This window comes from Pongo abelii, chromosome 1 (genome assembly GCF_028885655.2).
Source record: "Pongo abelii isolate AG06213 chromosome 1, NHGRI_mPonAbe1-v2.0_pri, whole genome shotgun sequence".
Taxonomy (NCBI): domain Eukaryota; kingdom Metazoa; phylum Chordata; class Mammalia; order Primates; family Hominidae; genus Pongo; species Pongo abelii.
This window is the reverse complement of record NC_071985.2, coordinates 189069737-189094905: the sequence shown is the minus strand read 5'-3', so window position 1 is coordinate 189094905 and position 25169 is coordinate 189069737. Positions and strand designations below refer to the sequence as shown.

General features: G+C 48.0%; 2 protein-coding genes across 26 annotated transcripts in view; one reads left to right on the top strand and one right to left on the bottom strand.

The window, feature by feature from the left end:
* Positions 1–4916: 4916 nt before the first annotated feature.
* Positions 4917–12208, top strand: DMAP1 (DNA methyltransferase 1 associated protein 1). 6 transcript variants are annotated; one of them, XM_002810922.5, is made up of 11 exons: positions 4917–5035; positions 5212–5361; positions 5866–5957; positions 6219–6414; positions 9848–10006; positions 10125–10292; positions 10594–10779; positions 10939–11010; positions 11339–11411; positions 11552–11844; positions 12094–12208. In XM_002810922.5, exons 2-11 carry the CDS (start codon positions 5257–5259, stop codon positions 12151–12153), a joined length of 1404 nt encoding a protein of 467 aa, XP_002810968.1. In that variant the 5' UTR covers positions 4917–5035; positions 5212–5256; the 3' UTR covers positions 12154–12208. The 6 variants fall into 6 exon arrangements, with proteins under 6 accessions (XP_002810968.1, XP_003775757.1, XP_009249442.1 ...); XM_003775709.4 differs by having other exon boundaries at positions 4946–5035; positions 5252–5361; XM_009251167.3 differs by having other exon boundaries at positions 4964–5057.
* Positions 12209–12628: 420 nt separating this feature from the next.
* The window catches only part of ERI3 (ERI1 exoribonuclease family member 3), a 134867-nt gene continuing 122326 nt past the window's right edge, over positions 12629–25169 (bottom strand). For all 20 annotated transcript variants that reach the window (XM_054535982.1, XM_054535968.1, XM_054535978.1 and 17 more), the window contains one exon: positions 12629–13174. In XM_054535982.1, the coding sequence (XP_054391957.1) occupies positions 13092–13174 (83 nt within the window). In that variant the 3' untranslated portion in view covers positions 12629–13091. The remainder of the gene's footprint in view (positions 13175–25169) is intronic.

The window sequence follows — 25169 nt, the reverse complement described above, 5'->3', positions numbered from 1 at the left end:
TGCTTCAGCCTCTTGAGCAGCTGGGACTACAGGTACATGCCACCACATCTGGCTAATTTTTCTTTTTCTAAAGTAAAGACAGGTCTCACTATATTGGCCAGGCTGGTCTTGAACTCCTGGACTCAAGCAATCCTCCTGCCTTTGCGTCCCAAAGTGCTAGGATTATAGGCATGAGCCACTGCACCAGGTAAGAGAAACTGCTTTTTAAGCAGCGGTAGTTGGTTATAGGTGAGATTATAGCCTTCAGAACTCTGGGTGGCTGTGCTGTGATTCTGCTATTAGGATTGCCAGAGACTATACATGAGATCTTTGTCACCAGATACTTCCAATATCATTAGGTCTGTTGAATAATCAGTCCCAAATGGCAGCATATCTTGCACGGTGACCTGGATGTCACACAGAACCCCTTCTTGAGCCAGGCCCCTCTCAAAACTGATAGGTTACCTTGTAAATGAGTCAGAGCATGATCAAATATTGTTCCTATGCCTCCAAATCCAAAGAGGATCACCAACTTTTGTAACTTTGTCTTCAAGGTGGGTGGAGCAAGGTGCAGCACTTTATCTCTTACTTTAATTTTTATTTACTTACTTTAGTTTGGAAAGCAAAATAATGACTTGCAAAGAAAAGTCTGTAAGAAAGTCCAGACTTTAGAAGGACTGGTTAACCAAATAATAAATACAACATAAAAAAGATAAGCAAACTTACCAATTTGTTCGTGGTGGAAAAACAGCAATTCTCCCTCAAAATTATGAGAGTTCTGTCAGAGATGAGCATTGCAAAAATCGGGAATAAAGTTGTCTTTGCTACGGCATCAGTAGTAAGGTACTGGAAAGAATTAAGCTTTCATTTATTTTGGGTTTAGAACTATTCAGTGTGGCCCTGTTTTTGTATTGTTTTGTTTATCTCCAGGAACAAAGTGCTTGTTTTTTTTTTTTTCACTTCTTCCCTGATTGAGGGATGTGATTTGCAAGTCTACTCAAAATACAGGCAGAGAAAGATGTCAGTCTTGCTCCAGTCCCTCTTTGGGGTCTATTACCATTCATAAGCACAGATTTGCTCATCTAAGTTTGTTTAGTGATTTCTGATTTGATCTGATGTTTTGTTGCTGTCATTGTTTTGAGACAGTATCTTGCTCTGTCACCCAGGCTGGAGTTCAATGGCATCGTAACGGCTCACTGCAGCCTCAACCTTCTGGGCTGAGGTGATCCTCCCACCTCAGCCTCCCAGGTAGCTGGGACAACAGGTGTGCGCCACCATACTCAGCTAATTTTTGTATTTTTTGTGGAAATGAGATTTCACCATGTTGCCTAGACTGGTCTTGAACTCCTGGGCTCAAGCGATTCACCCACCTTGGCCTCCCAAAGTATTGGGATTACAGGCATGAGCCACCACACCTAGCCTGATTTTTGTTTTATTTGTCGAGTTTTATTCACATAGGTGTAACGGAAGGTATTAATTTATTCACAGAGACCTCCTTGTTGTTTGGTCAACAAAACACTAAATTTTAAGATTTAACTTTTGTTAACCCTAGGTTGTAACTTACTTTTATATAGTCAAATTTATCAATTATTTCCTATATGCTTAGTACTTGCTTCCTTTTTATTGAGGTGTAACTTTCATACAATAAAAGGCACATTCTTAAATGTACCAGCTCAATGATGTTTACATAGGAATGTATGTAACCATATACCAACACCCAGATCAAGATGTAGAACATTCCCAGCACTCCAAGAGGCTCATGCCTTCTCCCCCTTGGTGCCCCTCCCACTGTTTTGATCTCTATCATGATAGATCAGTTTTGTCTGGTTTTGAACTTCATATGAATGGAATTATACATTATGTATTCATTTGTGCCTTTCTTCTTTCATACAACATTTTGTCAGTGAGATGCATTCATATCTTTGCATGTAGCAGTATTTTTTTCTTTCTCATTGCTTGTGGTATTCCATTGTATGACTATACTATAATTTATTTATACTTTTGAGAGACTTTTGAATTGTTTCCAGTTTGGGACTATTATGAATAACAGTGTTATGATCATTTCTGTATATGTCTTTCTGTGAACATAAGCACTTATTTCTCTTAGGAATATACCTAGGAGTAGAACTGCTGTGACATCAAGGATATGGATGTTTGACTTTAGTAGATAGTGTCAATATTTCTATGTGGTTACAATAATTTTATTTCCACCAGTAATGTATGAGAGTTCTGTTGTTTCACATCCTCACCAACACTTGGTATTGTCAGTCTTTTCACTTTTAGCTATTCTTGTGAGGAAAATATAAACTACTAATATTGAAATCAAGAAGAGATAGACTAATAAGTGTTTAAAATAATCCTTAAAGACTCCCTTTGCCCCCCAAACAAAAAAAGGCCTGAGGGTTTTTGGGTCATTTCTACTAAACTAAAATGTATGTGTGTGTGTGAATGTGTGTGTGTGTTGCGCATTGTTCAAAGGGTAGAAAAAGAATGAAGGTTCCTGACTCATTTTAGAAGACAAGCATAATTCTGATTCCAAAATCACATCAGGATAGTTAAAAGAAAAGAAAATTATAGGCCCATTTCAGTTATAAATTGATTTTTTAAAAATCCTAAATAAACTATTAGCTAGCTAAGCCCAAAAGTATACCTTCTTTACATATGTTTTATGATCAGATGGATTTCATTCCATAAATGTAACATCACAAAATCTGTTAACACACTTCAGTAGTAGACTAAAGGAGATAATTCTTATAAATATATCAATTGATATCAATTGATGAAAAGCATTTTTTTTTTGCTAAAGATGATCACCTTAAGGAATAAATAACTCTTAGAAAACGAAGAAGAATGTTCCTTAATTTGGGAAAGAGTATATACAAACAACCTAGAGCACATGTTATGTTTAACAGAAAAAATTTAAATGCACTCCCCTTAAGATCTGGAAAAAGACAAGGATGCCCACGACCACACCTGCCGTTTAACCAATTACTGGAGGTACTCAAAAATGCTAAAAGAAAAAGAAATAAGATGTATAAATTGAAAGGAGGGGATAAACTTGTCATTATTTGCAGATAACATGGTCATCTTTCTCTAAACATCTGGAATCCATTGCCACTGCTACAACCTTAGTTCAGTTTCCCAACACCTCTAACCTAGATAGTCACAACTGCCCTCTAGTCTCCTAAACTCTGGCCTGGTCCACCTCCCACAGCACACAGTCTGCCTGTCTTTCCTTCTTCCTTTCCTTCTTCCCTTCATTCCTTCCTTTTATTATAGAAGAGGTACACATTCATTATAGAAAGTATAGAAAATATAAATTGCCAGATAAAAACAAGTGATAGAATCATTTCGTCCTTTAGTCCTTTCCAGAATTGACTAAATGAGTCCTGGAATCATTTAGTCCTTTCCAGAATTTTTTATATGTATATACACATTTATAAAAAGAGAGAGACCACTAACTTTCCCTGACCAGACTATGGAAAGCAGTTCTCCATCCCATCGATCTATTTCATTTCCTTCCTAGCCTTGTTACCATCAAAACTTACATTATCAATTTTATTGTCTATTTCCTTAGTGTTTCTCCTTCTCCGCTAAATATAAGCTCCACCAGTAGCTATTTGTATCTCGTTCACCCACTGCATGCCCAGAGTCTAGAACAGTGCCTGGCACATACATTCATTTATGTACTGTGATCCCTGTCTTCACAGAAATGAGTCTATTAGAGATATATATTAAACAAATAATTACACAGTTAACTACAACTAGGGTCAAGCGTTTCAGGCAGCCAATTGCTCCGTCCCCTTCCGGCTCCAAGGACCATTTCCTTACCCTGTGGACAATTTCTGCTGTAAGACTGTGACTTCCTCTGGAAACTGTTTGGAGCTCAGTGGATCCATCCAGGAATCAGGCCCAGGAACAGGTTTGTACCTCCAGGCCTAGTTCTCCAAAGTTTTGGGGACTAGTCAGGCTTGTGGCTACAGCTGTTGTATACCCTTGTCTTCTCCAGGCCAGAACAGGCTACACCACTTACAGCTAACTTGTGCAAACTGTCTGCTCCTCTAGTCCCTGCTGGTATCTTTGGCAGGTCTTGACTTGGGGTCTGGCCTTCTTAATGCCTTAACAAGCCCCACCCTATCCCCCAGGCTATGTGTCCTTCAAATTGACAGGCTGGTTTGCAGACTGCTGAAGCTGGGAGCTGCTTTCCTTGTCCCTTCTGCCCTTCCTCAGGACCTCCTGTCTGTCTCTCTCTTTCCAGGAAGATCCCCAGGTTTATTCCCTTGAGGGATACTTCTAAGCTGGTTCCTGCTTGGGGCTGTGTTTTGGGCTTCTTCGTAGCCCAAAGAGTGCAGCTAGCTCCTGTACTAGTGAAGTGCCACGAAGCTGGCCTCCAGGAAAGCCCCACGAGGCCACAACCCAAGGATATCTCCATCAGAGGAGGTGCAAATGAGGGCCCACACCTTACTCCATTTTGGCAGCCGCCCTAGGAAGCTCTGCCTTTATTTCTTCATCTTCAAGCTTATCACAATTTAAAGTTTATCGCTTCACCTCCAAGCTTAGCACAGTGCCTAGTACATATTAACACTTAATGAAGAGGGGGCAATTCAAATCATTAACTCATTTAATAAAAAAATAGTAAATGTCCCAGGCACCGTGCTAATGTTTTACAAGGATTCTTGGTATTTCATTTACACAGGTGCCATTACAATTTCCATTCTGCAAATGAAGAAAAAGGTCCAGAGAAATTAAGTGATTTCCCAAAGTCACAAAGTTCTGGTATCGCTTCACTGCCTGAGACGCAACGGAGCATCGTAGACGGAAAATGCCAGAAAGCAGGCAGTGCACCAATGAAAACAGACTCGCGGGAGAACCAAAGGGTGGCAAGCTCAGCACAGCCAGTAGCTTTCACCCTCGGTTGCCAGTCGGCTTCGTTTCCTACAACACCGACCGGAAGTGTTTCTGTCGGCCGGGTTCCGAATGAGCACCGCCGGAAGTTTCTGCCGCGGCTTTGCGGGGACGGAGGAGTGGTAGTGGGGGCTGCAGCTGCGGGACCCAGGTGCGGAGGTGCAAGGGCCCAGGTGGCTGAAGGGGCCGTTAGGAACATCCAAGCGGTGGGACACAGGCAGAACCCCGACCTGACCTGGACCACCCTTCTCCTCTTGGCCCGCCCCTTCACCTCCGCTTGGGTCTGGATTGGCCCCGCCCCCTGACCTGAGCCCGGTCCTTCCTCAGGCACTGACCCTTGACCTCCGGTGGCTCCCCCATCTCTCAGGCGCGATGGCTACGGGCGCGGATGTACGGGACATTCTAGAACTCGGGGGTCCAGAAGGGGATGCAGCCTCTGGGACCATCAGCAAGAAGGACATTATCAACCCGGACAAGGTAGCAGGGGCACCTGAAAGCGTTGGCTAGGGGAAGGTAGGGGAGTGAAGATGGGAAGGAGTGACAACGGAAGAGAGATGGGGCAAGGGATGGGTGCTACACTTAACAGTGAGTTGGGCGATAAAAGGGGTGACATAACAGGATAGGGAATATGTGTCATCCTTGATGGGAGGGAGGAGGTGGGACATCGTGGGAGATGGTGGGACAAAGAGGGTATGACACCTCTAAGAGATGGGAGGACCAGGCAAGTGTGATTTTTGCAAGATATTGTTGGGGAGAGAGCAAGACATTGTAACAGTCTGAGAGTTGGTGGGATGGGGAGGAGACTGCTCTGATTTGGGGTTAGGGTGGTGTCCCTGGGAGTGGGTTTCTGTGCCTTTACAGTGTGTCAGTTTACCTGTCATTGACCCTGTAGGTGCTGGTTTGTTCAGGGATTGAGCTGGACTAAAGAATTTTCAGAAAAGGGTCTAGGCTGTGGTTCCTTTATGTGGTTTCCTTCCTCAGAAAAAATCCAAGAAGTCCTCTGAGACACTGACTTTCAAGAGGCCCGAGGGCATGCACCGGGAAGTCTATGCCTTGCTCTACTCTGACAAGAAGCAAGTATTGGAGTCCCAAGTCCCCCAGGTTTTGGCCCTTGATTCACCTGCCGTGCCCCTAACTCCTAGTTTTCTCTAACAATTTTCTCCTCCCCAGCAAGGGCTCCTGCTTGCTTAGCAGGATGCAGGAGGACCTGAAATCTCTTGCTCCAGGACATGAGTTTCTTGCTATAGGGTAGGGTAGATCAGCTCCCTGGGACAAAAAGCTCTTTAACACACCTTCTGACTCTAACCTCCCATCTCCGTAAACCTCACTGCCAGGGATGCACCCCCACTGCTACCCAGTGACACTGGCCAGGGATACCGTACAGTGAAGGCCAAGTTGGGCTCCAAGAAGGTGCGGCCTTGGAAGTGGATGCCATTCACCAACCCGGCCCGCAAGGATGGAGCAATGTTCTTCCACTGGCGACGTGCAGCGGAGGAGGGCAAGGACTACCCCTTTGCCAGGTTTAATAAGGTAAGCTACCTTCATTCGGACACAGGCCAAGATTGCCCTCCCACTTTGAGCCGTTTGTGCGAGCTCTCCACTCTCCTAGGGTTGGTTCTGGGGGCACGCTCATGCCCAACTGTGATTACCCACTCAATCCTCGTGGCAAATGCATGCAGAGTAGGACTCTGTGGGTCTTTTCTGCCCAAGAGATCCTGTTCTTTCCCGGACCTGCTCTGGTTTTTCATGGCTTTTCTTGGTCTTTCAAATGTTGCTGTTCCTCAGAGCTGTATCCTAGGTGCTCTAGTCGTCTTGTTCTCTACTTTCTTAGTATGAACCCTGTGGCTTCAGTTACCCTCTCTACAAGTCACCAGTCCACAGCAGTGGTTCCTTCGCATCCAGTCATTTACTAATATCTCTTTCTGAATGCCCCACAGGTACCTTACATCAGGTAGGTACCCTGAACAGAACTCATCATCTTCCCTCTGTCAGTCCCAAATCTGTTCCCCATCTCAGTGAATGGCACCGTCTTCCACCCAGTTGCCCACACCAGAAACTTGGGGGATCGTCCTTGACTTAGTCTTCTCCCTTAGTCCTCACAGTATTTAAATCAACAACAGAACAAAGAAGGTAGGGGAAAACAAACAACAAACATGTAAGGAAATAAATTGGAGTCTTTCAAATAAGAGCCATCAATAACACGAAACCAGGATTTGAATGGATATGAAATGAGATAAAGAGTGAACTTGTAGGTGTAGGGGAGTCCTACCTTAGGTTGGTCAGCGAGGGCCTCTCTGAGAACGTGGCATTTGAGCTAGATGCCAGTGATACATCTATTTATTGAGTCCTGTTGATTCTTTTTACATAATAAATCACATTTCTGACTATATTCTTCATCCCCTATGCCAGCCCCCTAGTCCAAGCTGAGTTATCTCTTCTGTAGCTCAGCAGAGCATGGCCTTCCCAGACTCACCCTGTCAGTGAGAGGCAGAGCTAGATTGGGCTAGGTTTCCTAGTCCATTACTTAAGTCATTGTACAGTATGGCCTCACAGCTGCTGCAGCCTGGAATAGCCTAGACTTAGAGCCTAAAAGCCTCATTTACCTCTTCTCTAACCAATCTTTGTCCCCGGGCTGGAGTGTCACTTGTTATACCCTATGTATCAAACTTCCCACACGGTACCAAAATTATTTTTTCAGCTGCAGTATGAGCTTTGAGAGGCTAAGATCGCTGCCTGTCATATGCAGCACTGTGTCTCCAGCATAGGTATTGCAGCCACATGGTAAATATTTGTTGAATGAATGAAAAAATGTCTTCCTCACTTGACTATGAGCTACTTGAGAGGACTGGCTGCACAGTTCCTGAGGGTTTTTTTTTTTTTTTCCTTCTTTGAGACAGGGTATCTTTCTGTCTGCCAGGCTGAAGTGCAGTGGTGTGATCTCAGCTCATTGCATCCTCCACCTCCAGGGCTCAAGTGATCCTCCCACCTCAGCCTCCCGAGTAGCTGGGACCACCAGCATGTACCAACATGCCTGGCTAATTTTTGTGTTTTTTTTAGAGACTGAGTTTCACCATGTTTCCCAGGCTGGTCTCAAACTCTTGGGCTCAAGCGATCTGCCCACCTCAGCCTCCCAAAGTATTGAGATTACAGGCGTGAGCCACCGCACATGGCCCTGAGTTGTTGGTTTGTTTGTTTTTTAGTTAAACTGAATTAAAATGCATAGGAGAAATAGGTAACCAAACCTGGGAAACCAGAGAGACTTCCCAGAGGAGATGATGCCTGAGAGCTTGAAAGGTTGAGAAAGTTATCTAGGTAGAAGGAATGTGGAAGTGGAAGGCATTTCAGGCAAGAGCAGAGGTCAAGGGGGAAGTCTGCTATGTTCTAGAAACTGCTAGTCATTTGGCCGCAGTTTAGGGTTCATGAGGGACAGTGGCTGCAGGAGGAGGCCAGGTCATTTATATGCATGTTCATTAATTGATTTGGTAGACACTGATACATACAGTGTGCTGAGTCCTAAAGGTGCAAGATGAACTGGACAACCCTTGCTCTTCCGGAGTTTGTGAATTATGTAGAAGATGCTTTATCTTAGATGGAGAGCCTCTGAGGAGTTTAATAAGGGATAGTTGGGGGTAATGATAAGATATATATTCTAGAACACTAGGACAGTGTGTCTCAAATCATCTGTGGTGAAGGACATTTTTCTATTTCCAAACCATCAGAGACTGATAAAGATAATAAAATTATAAAGACAAAATACAAGTCCGTTTCTTCATATTAGATTCAACAGCATACAATTGCTGTAAAATTGTTATGTAAGTTTTTCAGTGTCTACTCTCAGTTTCCATTCTCATCATAGACCAGGGGTAAGTGTAAACAGCACTGGTTTGCAGACTGTTCTTTAAGTAGCACTGTTCAAAGAGATCACGTCTTAGCTGCAGATGGAGAATTGATTGGAAGAGGATTGAATGTGGGCAGAGATCAGTAGGGAGGCTATTTCTCTGATCCAGGCACGTGACAGTCAGTAGGCTGGACTGAGAAGTGGCAATGGAGACAGAAATTTTGGACATAAAAGCCACAGATTTGGTGAAGGGGAGGAGTCAAGGGGAAAGATAGGAATTGAGATGCCTCCCAGGTTTCTGGCTTGAGCAGCTGGGTTGGGTGATGGTGATAATTGACTGAAATCTGGACTGGAGAAGATAATGTTTGAGACAGGGCAATGAGTTCAGTACTGAGCTAAGTTTGAGGTGCATGGGGGACCTCCAGTAGGAGATGTCCAAAAGGCGACCAGTTTTGGAGCTGGTTATGGTCTTTAACTGAGAAGAGAGACTTCCCTGATCTAGTCTAGCATTGACTCCTTCCTTGGGTCTCTGACAGACTCAGCCGGTGGTAGTGCTGTTTGTCTCTGGGGGAGGTCTGTAGGATTGGGGGTGTGGAAGAAGGGAGGAAGGGACATTGGCAGGGCTGCGTATGTTGGGAGTAGGATTCAGGCCCAGCTTCTGTAGAGATGCCTGACCTTGGCAAACTCTGGGGAAGCGGCAAGTCCCACTGTGCCCATTGGGTGGCAGTAGTGCTTCAGACGAGTTGTATGGACTAGGGGCTGCTGGGCCTTTCTCTAGGTAATTAGCCATCTGTCCTACTCCAGAGTTGACCTTTGGACTCCACAGAAGCACTTACATGTGGGCCCCTCACCTTAACTATGGGGGCAGGAGTGTGTGTCCCATGACTGAGGCTCTGGAGCTGGAGACAGTGAAGTTGATCCTGGAGTAAATCAGAGGCAGGCTACAGTCCCAAACCCTGCTAGGACCTCTAGTCAAGCAGACAAGTTCTTTCCTCACTCCATGCTGCAGGGGCACAGGCCTAGGGGCTGGCAACAAACAGGAGGAGCTGTGGTCACTGGGGGCTGGAGCCTGCTGGACGTGACATGATGTGGGCATGCCCCTACTGTGTCCCTCTGTGCTAGTAGACTGTGCAGGTGCCTGTGTACTCGGAGCAGGAGTACCAGCTTTATCTCCACGATGATGCTTGGACTAAGGCAGAAACTGACCACCTCTTTGACCTCAGCCGCCGCTTTGACCTGCGTTTTGTTGTTATCCATGACCGGTATGACCACCAGCAGTTCAAGGTGAGCCATTGTGCATTTGCATGTGTGCCCAGCTCCTGGGTCTAGCAGGCCCTACTTTTATGCCATCTCTTCCACATGCCCCTGAATGTTCATTCCTCTACCCTGTCTTGCTCCTCAGAAGCGTTCTGTGGAAGACCTGAAGGAGCGGTACTACCACATCTGTGCTAAGCTTGCCAACGTGCGGGCTGTGCCAGGCACAGACCTTAAGATACCAGTATTTGATGCTGGGCACGAACGACGGCGGAAGGAACAGCTTGAGCGTCTCTACAACCGGACCCCGGAGCAGGTAAGCCCAAGGCCACATACCTGTCCTCCATGCCCCAAACCCCTTGCTCATTGTCTCCATCCTCTGTACCCCTCAACTCCCACTCCCAGGTCCCCCTGCCTCCCACTGATACCCTATTAACTGCCCCAAGCCCATTCCTACTTCTCATGGGCCATCCCCGCTGTTTTTCATAGCCCTTCACCTCCCTCATGATCCATTACTTCTCAGATTCCCTCACAGACAGCCCAGCACCCCGTCACCTCCGTGTCTACCCTCACTCCTAGAAGTGCCCTCACACACTTCGCATCCCTCACTTTCACAGGTGGCAGAAGAGGAGTACCTGCTACAGGAGCTGCGCAAGATTGAGGCCCGGAAGAAGGAGCGGGAGAAACGCAGCCAGGACCTGCAGAAGCTGATCACAGCAGCAGACACCACTGCAGAGCAGCGGCGCACAGAACGCAAGGCCCCCAAGAAGAAGCTACCCCAGAAAAAGGAGGCTGAGAAGCCGGTGCGGAGGTTCCGCCAGCCTAGCTCAGGGTGGAAGGGTCACCTGGCATAAGGCCCCACCCCAAGTGGAGGGTTCTGAGAGCACCCAGTGCTGACGGGGTGCTAGGACTAACCCTGGGCCCTCTCCCTGTGACACTCTCCATAATGCCTTCTCCCCCAGGCTGTTCCTGAGACTGCAGGCATCAAGTTTCCAGACTTCAAGTCTGCAGGTGTCACGCTGCGGAGCCAACGGGTACGTGAGTCACCTCCTTTAACACGTTTGGGTCCTGGGCTCTGCTCTGGGCTCCATGTGGCCCAAACGCTGCAGGCAGGTGGGGATGGAGTGGTAGGAGAGATTGCTGCAGACAGAGGTGGCCTTGCCAGGATCTCAATGATGTGGCCAGGCTAAGGTCACAGCAGCTTTCACTATATTCAGCTTCCTGGCTATTTCCTTTTCTGGCCCATAGTTAACCTCCATCTGTTACCATCTCTCTTCCACCGTCTTTCCCTCTGCCTTTTGTCCCCTTCATCCTAAGCCTCTTGTGGCTGGGACAGGCTTAGCTTGCCAGCTTTCATTGCAGATGAAGCTGCCAAGCTCTGTGGGACAGAAGAAGATCAAGGCCCTGGAACAGATGCTGCTGGAGCTTGGTGTGGGTGAGTGTGGGGACTGGGCCCCATAGGGTTTACCCACCTGAGGCTGTGGATATAGGTTGGGCAGGGGAAGGGGAATTCACGTTGCTGGCCCTCTACCACACCTGGGCTCTGCCCCTGTGCTGCCTGCCGCCTGCCTGCAGAGCTGAGCCCGACACCTACGGAGGAGCTGGTGCACATGTTCAATGAGCTGCGAAGTGACCTGGTGCTGCTCTACGAGCTCAAGCAGGCCTGTGCCAACTGCGAGTATGAGCTGCAGATGCTGCGGCACCGTCATGAGGCACTGGCCCGGGCTGGTGTGCTGGGGGGCCCTGCCACACCAGCATCAGGCCCAGGCCCGGCCTCTGCTGAGCCAGCAGTGACTGAACCCGGACTTGGCCCTGACCCCAAGGACACCATCATTGATGTGGTGGGCGCACCCCTCACGCCCAATTCGGTAAGAGTCTGGACAGGCTGGGAGGCATGCCTGGGCCCTGCGAGTGAGCACATGCACATGGGTGTAGGGGCTCCTCTCCCTCTAGTGCCTGCAGCAGGAATGATCATCACTTCTGTGCGGGTCTGAGACTGAGGTTAGGAGTGGGTTGACCAGTGGGCGTCCTTGTCCCTGAGCGTGTGAAGCACATGCACTAAGCCTGACTCAGGCCTTGGGGGGTCACTGACCTCAATGCCTTCTGTGTATCCTCAGAGAAAGCGACGGGAGTCGGCCTCCAGCTCATCTTCTGTGAAGAAAGCCAAGAAGCCGTGAGAGGCCCCACGGGGTGTGGGCGACGCTGTTATGTAAATAGAGCTGCTGAGTTGGACCAGGCTGCTTCCTTTTCCTTTCCTTCACTTCTGATGCCCCTAGTGGGAAGGGTGGGCCAGAAGGGGATTGTCACAGCCACTCCACAGGGTGGCAGGTAGGTCTGCCTGTGTTCAGGCCCTTAGCAGCTCTCTGACCACTAACCACTACCAGTTTCACCCAAACTCCTGCACCTCAGAGCACCTGTGGTTTACACTCAAGATGGCTTTGCACACAGCTTGTACTGATAGTCCCCACTCTTCCACAGATGTGTGCATATTGAGTGAGGGTGTCACAGGTGCTGCAGTGATGGCCAGTCACACACGGATGGCCTTGTGCACAGAGGCAGTCTGGAGCATGCTCTACCTACCTTCACATCCTGACAGCTTTGGCGCAGCAGCAGCCTCACACACACAGATGGCTTTGCACACACACCCAGTGCCTCGTTTCCCCGACTTTATTCAGTGGCACGTTCACAGCGGGGATGGGGGTAGACACAAGGTGGGGCCTGATCTGTCCTGGAGCCCTGGGGGCACCACACACCATGCACTATGGATGGGAGGGGGCACAGGGGAGGCTTGGTGGCCCCACAGAAGCCTGTGTACCAGGGAGGAGGCGGTGAGTGCCTGGGTCCCCCTAGCCCAGGCCCGCAATGGGAGGGGCTGATACTGGGCTGAGATTGAGGGGTGGGGATGGGGGCACAAAGTGTCTGCTCCAGAAGGGCCAAGTGGCCAAGCCCTTGCAAGGGCACAAGCCCACGCCAAGGGCACGAGCCCACAGGGCAGCTGGGGACACTCTGGACACAGAGCTATGCCACTCTCCCTCATCCCCTCTGGTGAGGGAGAGGAGGATTCTGGGCTGGGCCAAACAGCTACCCTGTCCTGCCCCATCCTGTCCTCGGCCAATCAGAACGGCTTCGATGTCTGCTTGAAGATGAAGCCTCGATAGGCAAGTGTCTTCATGATGTTGGCAATGTTCTTGCAGTCGTCTAAAAAGGAGAGAAGACATTTAGATCGGCCCCAGATCCTTCCCCTCCATGCCCACAGGTGCTCTTACAAGGGTGGGGGTGGGAAGCAGGGTCAGATTCAGGAGCCACAGGCTTTACAGAGGGTGGTCCCATCCCCCGGTGGCAGCACCCCTGGCTTCAGGTTGGGCTGGGTGATGCTGGGCCGGCAGGAAGCCTGGTCTCGATGCTTCTCAGTTCCATAATTCATGCTGGAAATTGGCCGGCATGTCCTGCCCCGGCCCCAGCGGTGATGTATGGGCGCCGTCGCAGTAAGAAAAAGGCAGAGTAAATGTGTAATTTCTCCCTTGACGGCCCCCGGCCGCTGGGCGATCCTTCTTGTTGCTGCCGCGTGGGGACGGCCCGTCCGCCACACTCCGTCTTCCCGCCACCCGCCTTGATGTCTCCATTTCATTACTGCGCGGCCATTCATCACACCCATGGCCAGGGTGACTTTGCCGGCACTTTCGTGTGTGGGGGAGATGTGACCCAGGCCATAATCACTAGTGACAAGGCACAAGGCTTGGCACTGCTGGGCCAGGGCCATGGGAAACACACCTGCCCTGTGTCCTGTGGAGCTCTGACAGGATGGGGAGGGTCCAGATTTGTGGTCCTCCTCTTAGCCTTGGCCATCAGCCGTCTACCAAACCCTCCTGTATACATCGGCGGAAGCCCTGCCTCTGTCCCAGTAGGTGCAAAGTGGGTGCTAGTCACCTTTTTGGGCCCTGTTTCTGCCCATACCTCGTGGAATATGTCTGCCTGTATCAGACTATCACAAACAGTTTCTCCAGTATTGAATGCTTTCAACTGTCCTAGAACCCTGGAGGCTGAAGGATCAGTCCTCTGGTGCCTCAGTGTCATGGACATGGGCCAGGATTTGTTTCACAACCACCACCACCAGCAGGAGGTGCACCTGCCCAGAGCTTATTCCACTAGAGGAAGCCTAGGAGAGAAATAGCCTGAGTGCGTGAGTTTTTCTGTTCAGCTGCCCACAGCAGCCACCAAACTCGTTATCCCCTCACCTGCCTCTTCTCCCACCTCCCTTAGATGCTCCTGGGCCATAACCAGGGCCTCAGCCACCACCAGCCTTCATAGTATCGATTCTGTGATTGTAGAAATATTGTACATCAATGTCATAATCAAGTGTGGGGGGGGTATTAAGGTCAAGGTGGGGTCAGGAAGCCTCTGCATGTCAAGGCCCACCTTTGCCAGGACCTTAGCCTAGGAAGGGGGACCCTCCAGCACTAGAAAAGGGCAGTAGGAGGGCACAGTCTCTGATCAGCCCAGGCCCTGTATCACTAGCCAGATCCTAGCTCTGCAGAGCCTGCTTTGGGCAGGCAAGTCAGACAGGGTCCTGTCTCGCAGAGATCAGCGTGGATGCACCTGCAGTGGATGTGGGCACGGAGAGGTGACACCTTCCCCCAGGGACTCAGGAAGCCACACGGGCTGGTCTGAGGCAGAACAGTGGGAAGACAGATGGGTGGGTAGTGGCGACCATGGCAACTCCAGACGTGACCCATCCCCGTGGTTTATGGGCCGGACACGCACCCCGCTCAGCTGAGGCCCCATCATTTGTCTCTCTTAGTGTGTGCGCCTGTGCTTTGGGGGTAGTGGGTGGAGGAGGGAGGAGCTGTGCTAGGCAGTTGACAGGAAGGGGAATGGGACCGGAAGGGGCCTAAGAGTGGGAGGGGTTAGGATGGGGCCCATGGGCTGTGGTGGTGCCAACAGAGGGACCATGATAGGGTGATTTTCTTCCCAAATAAGTCTGGCCCTATCAGGGCACCTCCAATCCTTCCTGTCTCCGGTACCCTAGGGACCATGGCCGCTGTGCATATTAAGAATAAGTCCCCTCGTTATCTGCAATTACCCAGCAGCCACACACCTCATTTCTTCCAGCAGAAAAGAAAATTAGTTTTCTATTGACTTCATCTGGCTCCTCCCTCATTGCTGGACAAATCATTCAATTTGCTTCCCCTGGCCCAAGTGAATGTCCCAGCCCCAACCCCCAGGCCACCAGCCATCCAGTGGGCAAGCACTGTTCTCCCACCTGTGCCTGGCCCTGTGCTGGGAGAGGGTCCCCATGTCCCAGTCTCTGTCCTTGACCTCTCCCCACTCTACACACTGGATGACTTCATCTAAATCATGAGTTTCAGCTACCCTCTAAAGATCACCGTCTCCAGCCTGGACAGCTCATGGGCTCTACACCACATATTCCTGAACATCTCTTTCTAGATAAACCCTAAACGTCCAATCATGAGCTAATTTTCTCTCCAAGCTGCTTCTTACCCCTCACCCTGCTATGTTCTCCATCCCAGTGAATGGCACCATAATCCACCCAAAATGCCCAAAGAAATCTGAGTCATGTTGCCACTTTGCCCTCTCCCTCACTCTCCAAATCTAATCAAGTATGAACTTATTCAGATTTTCTCTTCTTCTCTGCCTAATCATCTTGGATTACAACAGCTGTCCTCTTTCTCCCTCGAATTCATTCTCTTACAGCCAAACTGATATTTCTTACATAAATCTGATCATGTTCTTCTTCCTTAAAGCCATTCAGTGGCTCTCCTTGCCCTCAGTTTAAAGTCTACACCAGTAATATGTCTTAAAGGCTCCGCAAAAATTGATCCCTGTTATTTCTGGTCTCTGCCATGCTCAACCCTCAATCCCTGGACTCCAATCTCAAGGACCCACTCACTGTTTTCTGAAAATGACAAAGTGGGTTTTGGAGGCAGAAAGACACGTTTCCAATCTTAACTTCACCCCCTGGCTGCATACCACGCAGCAAGGGCTTAGCAAGTCTCTAATACTTAGGTTCCTCCACTAGGGTGATAATGGCCTTGCTGTTATCGTGAGGACCAAACAAGGCATTGCACCCACGTCTTTGCACATGCTGTTCTTTATGCTTGGAATGCCTCCTCTTTCTGAAGAAAAGGCAAGGAAGCTAGTTTTCTGGAGGACCTAGTGGTGAGAAAGTGTATACAATTGATAGCACAGATGACTGATAGGGGCCAGCAGACTTAGTGAAACCAATTGGCATTCACTCCAAATTCTGACTTCAGATCCTGTTTACTGGGTATTTCTGGAGTCTAACTTGTTGCAATTGGGCCACTACAATAAAGAGAGACCAGGGAAAGGAAGAAATTTGCTCCAGTTCACCTAACAAGTCAGTGGAATGGCAGTCATGGGCTTCCAGCTCTAGGCTCTTTTTCCAGCCCTTGAAACCTTGATAAAAAAAAATTATGTATGTATGTATGTATGTATGTATGTATGTATGTATGTATCTATGTATGTATGTATGTATGTATGTATGTATGTATTTAAAGTCTATGGCCCTGCTAGAAAGTGAGGAAGCTTGGCAGAAGAAGCACTAGAGACAGATCTGGGGCTTTTAATAGGCCAAAAATTCAGAGAGAACAGCAGGGTGAGTCTTGTGGCAACACAGTCTCTTGGAAAGTTTTCTGCTTGAAGCTCTGGGGGCCACCTGGGTTAGCAGGCTTGCCTTCCAGCATCTCTCATTGAGCTAAGGAAGCCAGCATGAAGCTGCTGTAGGGTGGGAGTGGGGTGGCAGGGAGCACAGCCTTGCACCCACAATAGAGGCCTCCAAGAGGCCTCTACCTCACCTTCAAATTCTAGAAGGCTAACCTTTGGTTTTATTTCATTTTGTTTTGTTTTGAGACAGAGTCTCGCTCTGTTGCCCAGGCTGGAGTGCAGTGGCGTGACCTCAGCTCACTGCAACCTCTGCCTCCAATTCTTGTACCTCGGCCTCCCAAAGGGCTGGGATTACAGGCGTGAGCCACCATGCCTGGCCAGGCTAACCTGTTTTTATGTTTCTGCAGGATCATCAATTTGTGACAAGATGACCCTCTCCTCTTCTTTTTTGGGGCATTAATATTCTCAGTGTTGGAAATATTTTTATATTGCCAAGACCATAATGTGAGGAGTGCAGCTGCATAAATCCCTGAGAGAAGATTAGTGGGGCTAGCACTTTACAAGGAAGGACAAGCTTGTTGGCTGGGCCCAAGGACAGTCAAATGTCTGCCTGACAATCTGCACACAGAAGAGTTGCTCAGATCACTTAGGACACCCAGAAAGAGCTCACAAAGGGCAAACAACCTGAGGCTGATATTCTCCATTAGCGGTACTTACCTGGGAACTGAGTGGTAGTGGACAGGAAGCAGGGCCTGGGCTAGGGAGACCCTCAGGAGGAAGGGGACCCAAGAATTTAGAAGTCCATTCATTCATGTACTCATTCATTCAGCAAACATGCACTGACACCTTCTGTATGCTCAGTGATCTTGTACCATACTGCTTTTGAGGGATGTGCAAGACTCTGTAGCTCCCTGCCTTCAAGGAACTCAAAGACAGCCCTGTCAGGTGTGCAGTGCTATGAGAAAAGGATGCATGGAAAAGTCATCTAGTTCTGTTTGAGGATTAGGAAAATATTCCAAAGTTAAGCAGAGGTCTTAGGGGATGGGGGAGGGAGCTAGCCCACCTAGTTAGGGCTGGGGTGAGGAAGGTGTTCTCGGCATAATAAATAGTATAGGCACATTTATGGAGGTGAAATGTGGAGTGTCCAAATAAGTTTATCAGATGGGTGGGGGGATGAAGAATCGGGAGTGGCAAGAGATGAAGCTGGCGGTCAGTGACTGACTAAAGGGAATCCTGAAGAACCCAAATGCTAAACTAAGGAGCTTAAGATGTTAATATTCTGAGAATGATGGACATTAACATGTTTAAGGAGGGGAATGACAGTACCAGATCTTGTTTCAGAATTATGATCCTAGATGTGAGGACAGGATTGGAAGGATTAACCCTGAAGGCAGACAGATCAATTAGCAGATTGTACTATGGTCCATACCAGAAATAATGGCCCAGAACTAGGCCAGTGGCAGTGGAAATGGAGGAGATCTATTGATGATGTGGGGGAAGTGGATGGAGGTGAGAGAATTTTTAGGAAATAGAACGAGCAGTCCTTAATGGGGGAATTAGGACAGCACAGGGGGAGCATCTAGGATCTCAGTGCCACTCACTGAGATAAGGCATACCAGGGAAGGTGCAAATTTGGATGAGTTAAGTCATATTCCTATGGGACATCATATTAGCTTTGGATGAGTTAGTCATATTCCTATGGGACATCTAAATTTGTCAGGCATTTCTTTATGGCTTCTAGGCTAATGTCTTGCTTCTCTATCTCAGCATTATTAAACACACACACACACACACACACACACACACACACACACACACACACACACACACAACTATCCTATGTTTTCTTCTAATATTTTCAGTTTTTTTATATATTAACTTTTTAATCTGTCTGGAATTTATTTTTGTGTGTGGTAAGAAATAAAGACTCTAACTTTTTCCCCCCTAATAGATAGCCAATTGTCCTACCACCATTGATTGAACTGTCAACACTTTTCCCACCCTTTTGAAATGACACCTCTATCATATATACAATTCCCATACATGTGTCTGTTGGAGGCAGGAGAGAATGTATGTGAAATGATCAAAGAAGCCAATCAAACTGGGGGAACAGGAGGGACAGTAGGGTGGCAAGCTGCTGATCTTATGGGACTAAGAGGCAGTGTGGCCTAAAGGAACATGCAGACACATCCTGAGGTCTGCTGGAGTCTCCACAGGCCTCCTGCCTGCGGAATGCTTAGCTTGGTAACACACTTTATTAGTGATCTTCAGGACATGGTGAGGAATGGGGCAAGAGTCCATAGAACAGGGACCAGCAGAGGTAGGGTAGGGTGATTGGGAGGTGGGTGTGGAGAACAGTGCAAGGAGCAGGAACCATGCATGGTAAGGGTGACCCAGCAGGATCCTTGGGTGTGTCCACATTCTAGAACCTCAACTGTTGCCACATCTGTCTGTCCAGACATCCTGGCAGCAGTAATGCCCTGAGAGCAAAGTGCCAGTGCCTAGGCCTGCTTGACACAGGACTGCCAGATTAAATGCAGCCCCAGCTCCATACAGGACATACTTACACTATATTTTTTAATACTAAAAATTATTTATCTGAAATTCAGATTTAACTAGTGTCCTGTATTATTTGTAACCCTGTATTATCTGGCAACTCTGTGATGGGGACCCAACAGCTGGGTGCAGTTTCAGGTTTAGCATCAAATGTTAGCTTAGAAGGAAGATGAGGGCCAAGGCAGTGAGTTTAGGACTGACACAGCAGATGGCCCCAGTATATCCTGCTTCTGGGTTTGAATCCAAACTCCACCACTTAATAACCATGTGAACTTGAGCAAGTTCCTGAATTTTATTTAACTTCTCTTTGTTTTGGTTTCTTCTTCTCTAAAATGGGAATAATAATAATTATAGCAATAACTTCCCTCAAAGTGTTGTTAAAAAGATGAAATGAGTTATTTGTGAAGTGCTTAAAACAGTAGCTCGGTTAGTTATTATTTTTGTTATTCCAATAACATCTAAAAATAATGTTATTCCAACAATAATATCCTGATATCCCCACCCCCCTGGTTCCTTGTCTCAGACATGGCCTACACAGTCCCCTGCACCCCCATTCACGGCCACCTTGGCCCACCCGACACACTTCCTAGACACACACTCCCTTCTCCCCACAGCCATGGCTCCCATAACTTCCTACCCCTCCCCCAGACAGGGTCCTTACAGCCTCCACTCCAAAATGACCCCTTCTTTCAGCCCCGCCCCTCAGCCCCCTCCACCCCACCGAGGTGCCTGGAGGTGCCACAGGCTGATGGTGAAGGATGACGATGGTTCCACAATAAGGGGAAAAGGCAATTTCATCTTGATTAGCAGGCGATTTCTCTCACCGTAATAAGCGTGCTCCAAATAATTAGCGTGTTTTACGTAATAATGAAATTACAGAAATGCAGTCCACTTATTCAAACAACTCACCATTACCATATTTTTAAATATTAGACTTAATTAGAGTTTATCACTTCAGAGAAGTATGCAGACCGAAGATGTTTTTAAAAAAATCCTCATAAAGTGTTTATTAAGCGCTGGTAAAGCTGGGATAATGATGTGTTTGGAAATTAAGGCAATCAAACACTTACCGCCGCTCCTGGAGGCCAGGCATGGAAATGAGGCCATTACACGCCCATTACCCGCCAGCTCACAGCCACTTGGGGGCAGTGGGGTGGGGGGGGGATGTGCCTGGCCGGGAGGGCACAGTGCCCGGAAACCCCTTTGCCAGCATCCCAGAACTGTCTGACCAGTAAGCACAGCATCAAACCCCTTATGTCGCTTACAGTGCATTTGGCCACCAGGAACTCAACTCAGATTTGGCTAGGCAAAGGACATGATTGGTCCCAAATGCCAAAGATGATACCCAAGACCAACCCTTATCCAGACTCCCAGGCCTGGCAGGACATGTCAGTGTCATTCAAACCCTAATACAGAATGAGGACAGAAACCATGTTGGGCAGCCAGGGAGGTCCACAAGAGGAGGTGGAGGGTGAATCCCACCTGCTGGCTCCAGCCACTGCAGAGGAAGCTACAGGCCCAGACCAGGTGACCACTCCCAAGTCTCAGCCACACAGGAGGAGGTAGCTGGAGTGGTGGGGAGAAGCTGAGGAATTGTGCTGCAAGCCAAAGAGGCAGAAGAGTCAGGGGCCAGGCTCAAGGACAGACATGGGGCCAGAACCTGGATCAGGGAAAGCAGGCAAGAACGGTGGCAGGGAGAGTGGCTGGTGGCTCCGGGCCCCATTTATCCCAGTGAATAACTAATTCTAGAATTTATAGTGCTGGGTTTTTGTTCTGTGGCCATTTATATCTGCGAGGGAAGGAAATGAAGAGGCAGCACGGACGCCACATCTTTCTGTGTTATTGCTTGTCTGCCATTTGCAAATCATTATTAATTGTGGGCCCTGGTGGCAGGCTGGGTGGGGGCCGGGCTGGGTACATCCACATAGCTCTTCATCAAGGACCCCAGCCGCTGCCCCAGAGAGCCAATTACCCCGCCCTGATTGGGATCAGATAAAGAGGGAATTTTTACAAATTAGGGAATAAATAGAATTTCCACACAGGGCGCGGGCAGGACCTGAGAGGCTATAATGAAAAACCATCCGTCACCATCAGTGCGGCCTGGGCATGCAGCCCCGGCACTCCCTCCCTTGTGGGCCCGCCCTAATGCTCAGGGGCCTGGGTGTACAGGTCTGAGGACACCCCCAACCCTTCCAAGGCCTGGAAGCGGGAGCAGAGTTCTCAGAGGGTGCATACACCCTTTGGGCTGAAGATGCTTGGGCCCTAGCTCTGGCCTGGCCCTAATGCTGCCTCTTCCTTCCCCTACCTCTCCCTTCCTCAGGCTCTTGGGAAGGAGGAGACTGAGGCAGTCCTGAGAAAGACCAGAGTTGGGGACCACAGGACAAAGACCACATCCATGTCTCCACAGCCATGGCAACCCTAGGGCAGAGCCCCAGCCCCATGGACCACTCACTCGACTCCCATTACTGCTCCTCCCCTTGGATCATTAAATATGTATATCTTATTACACGCCTTGTTAGAGTATCGAGCTCTATTGACTGATGATAAATCCTGAGCCTCGTCCTGGCCATAAATTTATCTGGAGATGATGAAGACTCAATAATCTAGTCAGGCAGATAATATCATCGGGCCTTAAAAAAGATCATTACATTATATGTCAGAATTAAAAGTGAAATACGCTGTAGTAACAGGGTGGCTGCTCTGGCCATTACAGAGGATGCCCGCCTCCCCCAGATCAATCCCAGCCAAGGCCCCATCCAGGTAGAGGGGCCAGGAAGCCTCACCTTCCTCCTGGTCTGGGATGCCACAACTAGAAGTGCCAGGTTATAGCCAAATCACCTACAGCCAAGTGAAGGCAACCCAGCCAGGGAGGGGTTGGCTATGGAGAACAGCTGAGCAGATCTGCCATACCTGGCAGCCTCATCAGTCTTCTGAGTCCTGTAGTGGTTTCAATAGGAAGGTGTCAGGGCCTTACCCTCTTGCAGAATGGCCTGAACTACCAGGACAGATTCTTTGCAAAATGAGGGCACTGAGATACAGAGAGGTTATGCCACTTGCCTGTGCTGCCCCAAGCAGCTGGAAAGTTCCAGGACCTGTGACCCGGCCGCAGACCCACGTGCCAGCAGACTATCTGGAGACTTTCTTGTGAGCACATGCTATTAATCCAGACCATGGCCACCTCCCTCCCGAGAGACCTGCCTGCCACAACCTCTATATCCTGACCTTTTGAGAAATCTTGTTGCCAGCCTCTTCATTCTTTGACTTTAGCACTAATGGCCTTCTCCATTGTATCTAATTTCCACCCATTTTCACAGTAACACAGTCAACCTTTTAAACATCCTACTACTCTTCCTTTGAAATAGTAAATCCAAATATCCCTTGTTTCTGACAATAACAATAACAAGGTTATTATCCAAAGTGCTTGGAGACCAGGAGTGTTTTGAATTTCGAATTTTTTTCAGATTGTGCAATATTTGCATATAAATGAGACATCTTGGGGATGGGGACCCAAGTCTAAACACAGAATTCATTTATTTATGTTTCTTATACACTTTATGCACATACCCTGACGGTAATTTTATATAATCGTTTATATAATTTTGTGCATAAAACAAAAGTTTTGACGGCGACTCATCACATGAGGTCAGGTATGGAATTTTCCACTTGTGGTGTCATGCTGGCAGTCAAAAAGTTTCGAATTTTGGAGCATTCTGCATTCGGGATTTTCAGATTAGGGATGCCTAACCTGTCTATATACTTTTTTTTTCACTCACTGAAACCTTAAAATTTATACCCTTACTCTCTCCATATATATCGTCTCTCCTGTATTCACATTTTTCCTTGCCCACTTCTTTTTCTTTGAGTTAGAGCCCTACTCTGTCACACAGGCAGGAGTGCAGTGATTTGGTCATAGCTCACCGTAGTCTCGACCTCTTGGGGTCAAGCAATCCTCCTGCATCAGCCTCCTGAGCAGCTGGGACTACAGGTATGCCACCATGCCTGGCTTTTTTTTGTGTGTGTACACATAGGGTCTTGCTATGTTACCAAGGCTGGTTCCTCCTACCCCAGCCTCCCAAAGTGCTGGGATTATAGACACGAGCCATTGGTCCCGGCCCTTGTTCACTTTTGATGATGTACCCAACAGCCACCCCCTTCTGCTCTGCTGGCAGAGCCCACTATCCCTTCAAGTATCAGAATTAATCCTCTGTGGTCCGAGTCATTTTTGGTGATCCTTTCTCCCTTGCCAGTCATTGGCACAGGGATGGGCATGTGTTCTGACTACTGAGACGTGAGGGTAAGTTTGCTGAAAGGCCTTCAAGGAAGGCCTTTCTTATCTCTTATGAAGACAAGCATGAGGGAAAAATAGTCCTTTATATTCTGCTGGATGTTTTCGTATCTGCACATAATGTCTGGGACTGCAGAAGCCATCTTCCAACCTTGAGGGGAGTTAGCCTGTGAAGACCATGCTGAAGATGAAAGAAAAATGGAAGCAAATCTGGGTCCCTGACAACATTGCTGAGATGCTGAATTAACCGACCTTAGGATCGCCTTACCACCAAATTTCTTTTGTGAGATAATAAATCCCCTTATTTAAGATATTTAAAATTGGGGTCTATTTTTCTTGCAGCTGAAAGTATACTAACTGATACAGAATGTAAAGGCAGGAAGGAGAATGACATAAGGAATGGACCTTACAACATAGAACTCACTGAATAAAGGAGGCAGGCCGAAGGACAAAGAGGATGCTGCTATTTCAGGCTGGGAAGTTGGTAACCCTTTTTTTCTTTTGCTCTCTTGAAACATTTGATCAAATTGTTTCTTGCTGTATCTCAGGACACAGGCTATGTTAGGAAAAAGGCTAAAATAATCAAGTTTAGACTAAAACCCCAGTGAAAACAGAGAGGGAAGAAATATAGCTTTACTAAGAAAGGCATTCTATGAGTATGGCTTGCAATATAAGTTGACTAAACACCCCTCAGTTCCACAAAATCATCAGACTATTCAGACTTCTTCTTTCTTTCTGCCCTGCCATTCTCGGCATGTGGTTTCCAATCCTCAGACTATTTCATAGTCCAAAACAGCTGCTGGAGCTCCAACCATCAAATCCACATTCCAGGAAAAAGAAAGGGGGAAGATGGGAAAAGGCAAGAATAGCGTATTTCCCAGCTGAGCTGTTTCCCTTTAAGTATCATCCCTGGAAGTCCCAGACAACACATTTCCTTTTGTTTCACTGGCCAGAGCTCAGAGACATGACTGTATCTAGCTGTTTGGAAAACTAAAAACGTAGCCTTTTAACTAGGTACACACTGATTATTATACAGGGGTTCTATAATTATACAGGGGTTCTATTTAGTGAAAAAGAAGGGAAAAATCATAGTTTCTGTCCTAGCAACGTAACTGACATGTCTGCCTTTGGAGCCTGGATTGCATGGTCCATCATTTCAGTCTTTTTCTTGCCAATCCTCAACTCTCTTATTCCCTTTTCCTTGTCACCCTTGCCTGGAAAAACTCAGACTCTGCCTTCTCTGTGCCTGCCACCTGGAGCGTATGACTAGAGAAAATCACAACCATATAGACTAGTGCCACTTACAAAATCAGAGTCATCAGCCTCAGCTGGGTATATAAAACTGCCCAGCCAATCTTCAGTGTTCCTGATCAGTGTGCACTCTCTCTCCCTTCACCCCTAGTGACAATTTCAAGTTTCTCTACTTTCCACAAATCTCAAATCCCCTGCCCTCAACATCACCCCAAAACCCTCACCCATGCAAACAATCTTATCTCCTACTCCACAGGAGCCACACAGAAGCTACTCTCCTGAGTCTGCCCCAGTTCTCTCCTCCTGTCACAGGAGAGGGCCAAGCCTGATGTCACTTTCTTTTTTTTTTTTTTTTTTTGAGATGGAGTCTCACTCTGTCGCCCAGGCTGGAGTGCAATGGTACGGTCTTGGCTCACTGCAACCTCTGCCTCCCGGGTTCAAGCAATTCTCCTGCCTCAG

Coding starts and splice junctions, on each gene's coding strand:
- DMAP1 (XM_002810922.5), top strand. CDS start 5,257: ATGGCTACGGGCGCGGATGTACGGGACATTCTAGAACTCGGGGGTCCA. Junction 10,007..10,124: donor ATGACCACCAGCAGTTCAAG/GTGAGCCATTGT, acceptor CTTGCTCCTCAG/AAGCGTTCTGTGGAAGACCT. Junction 10,293..10,593: donor ACAACCGGACCCCGGAGCAG/GTAAGCCCAAGG, acceptor TCACTTTCACAG/GTGGCAGAAGAGGAGTACCT.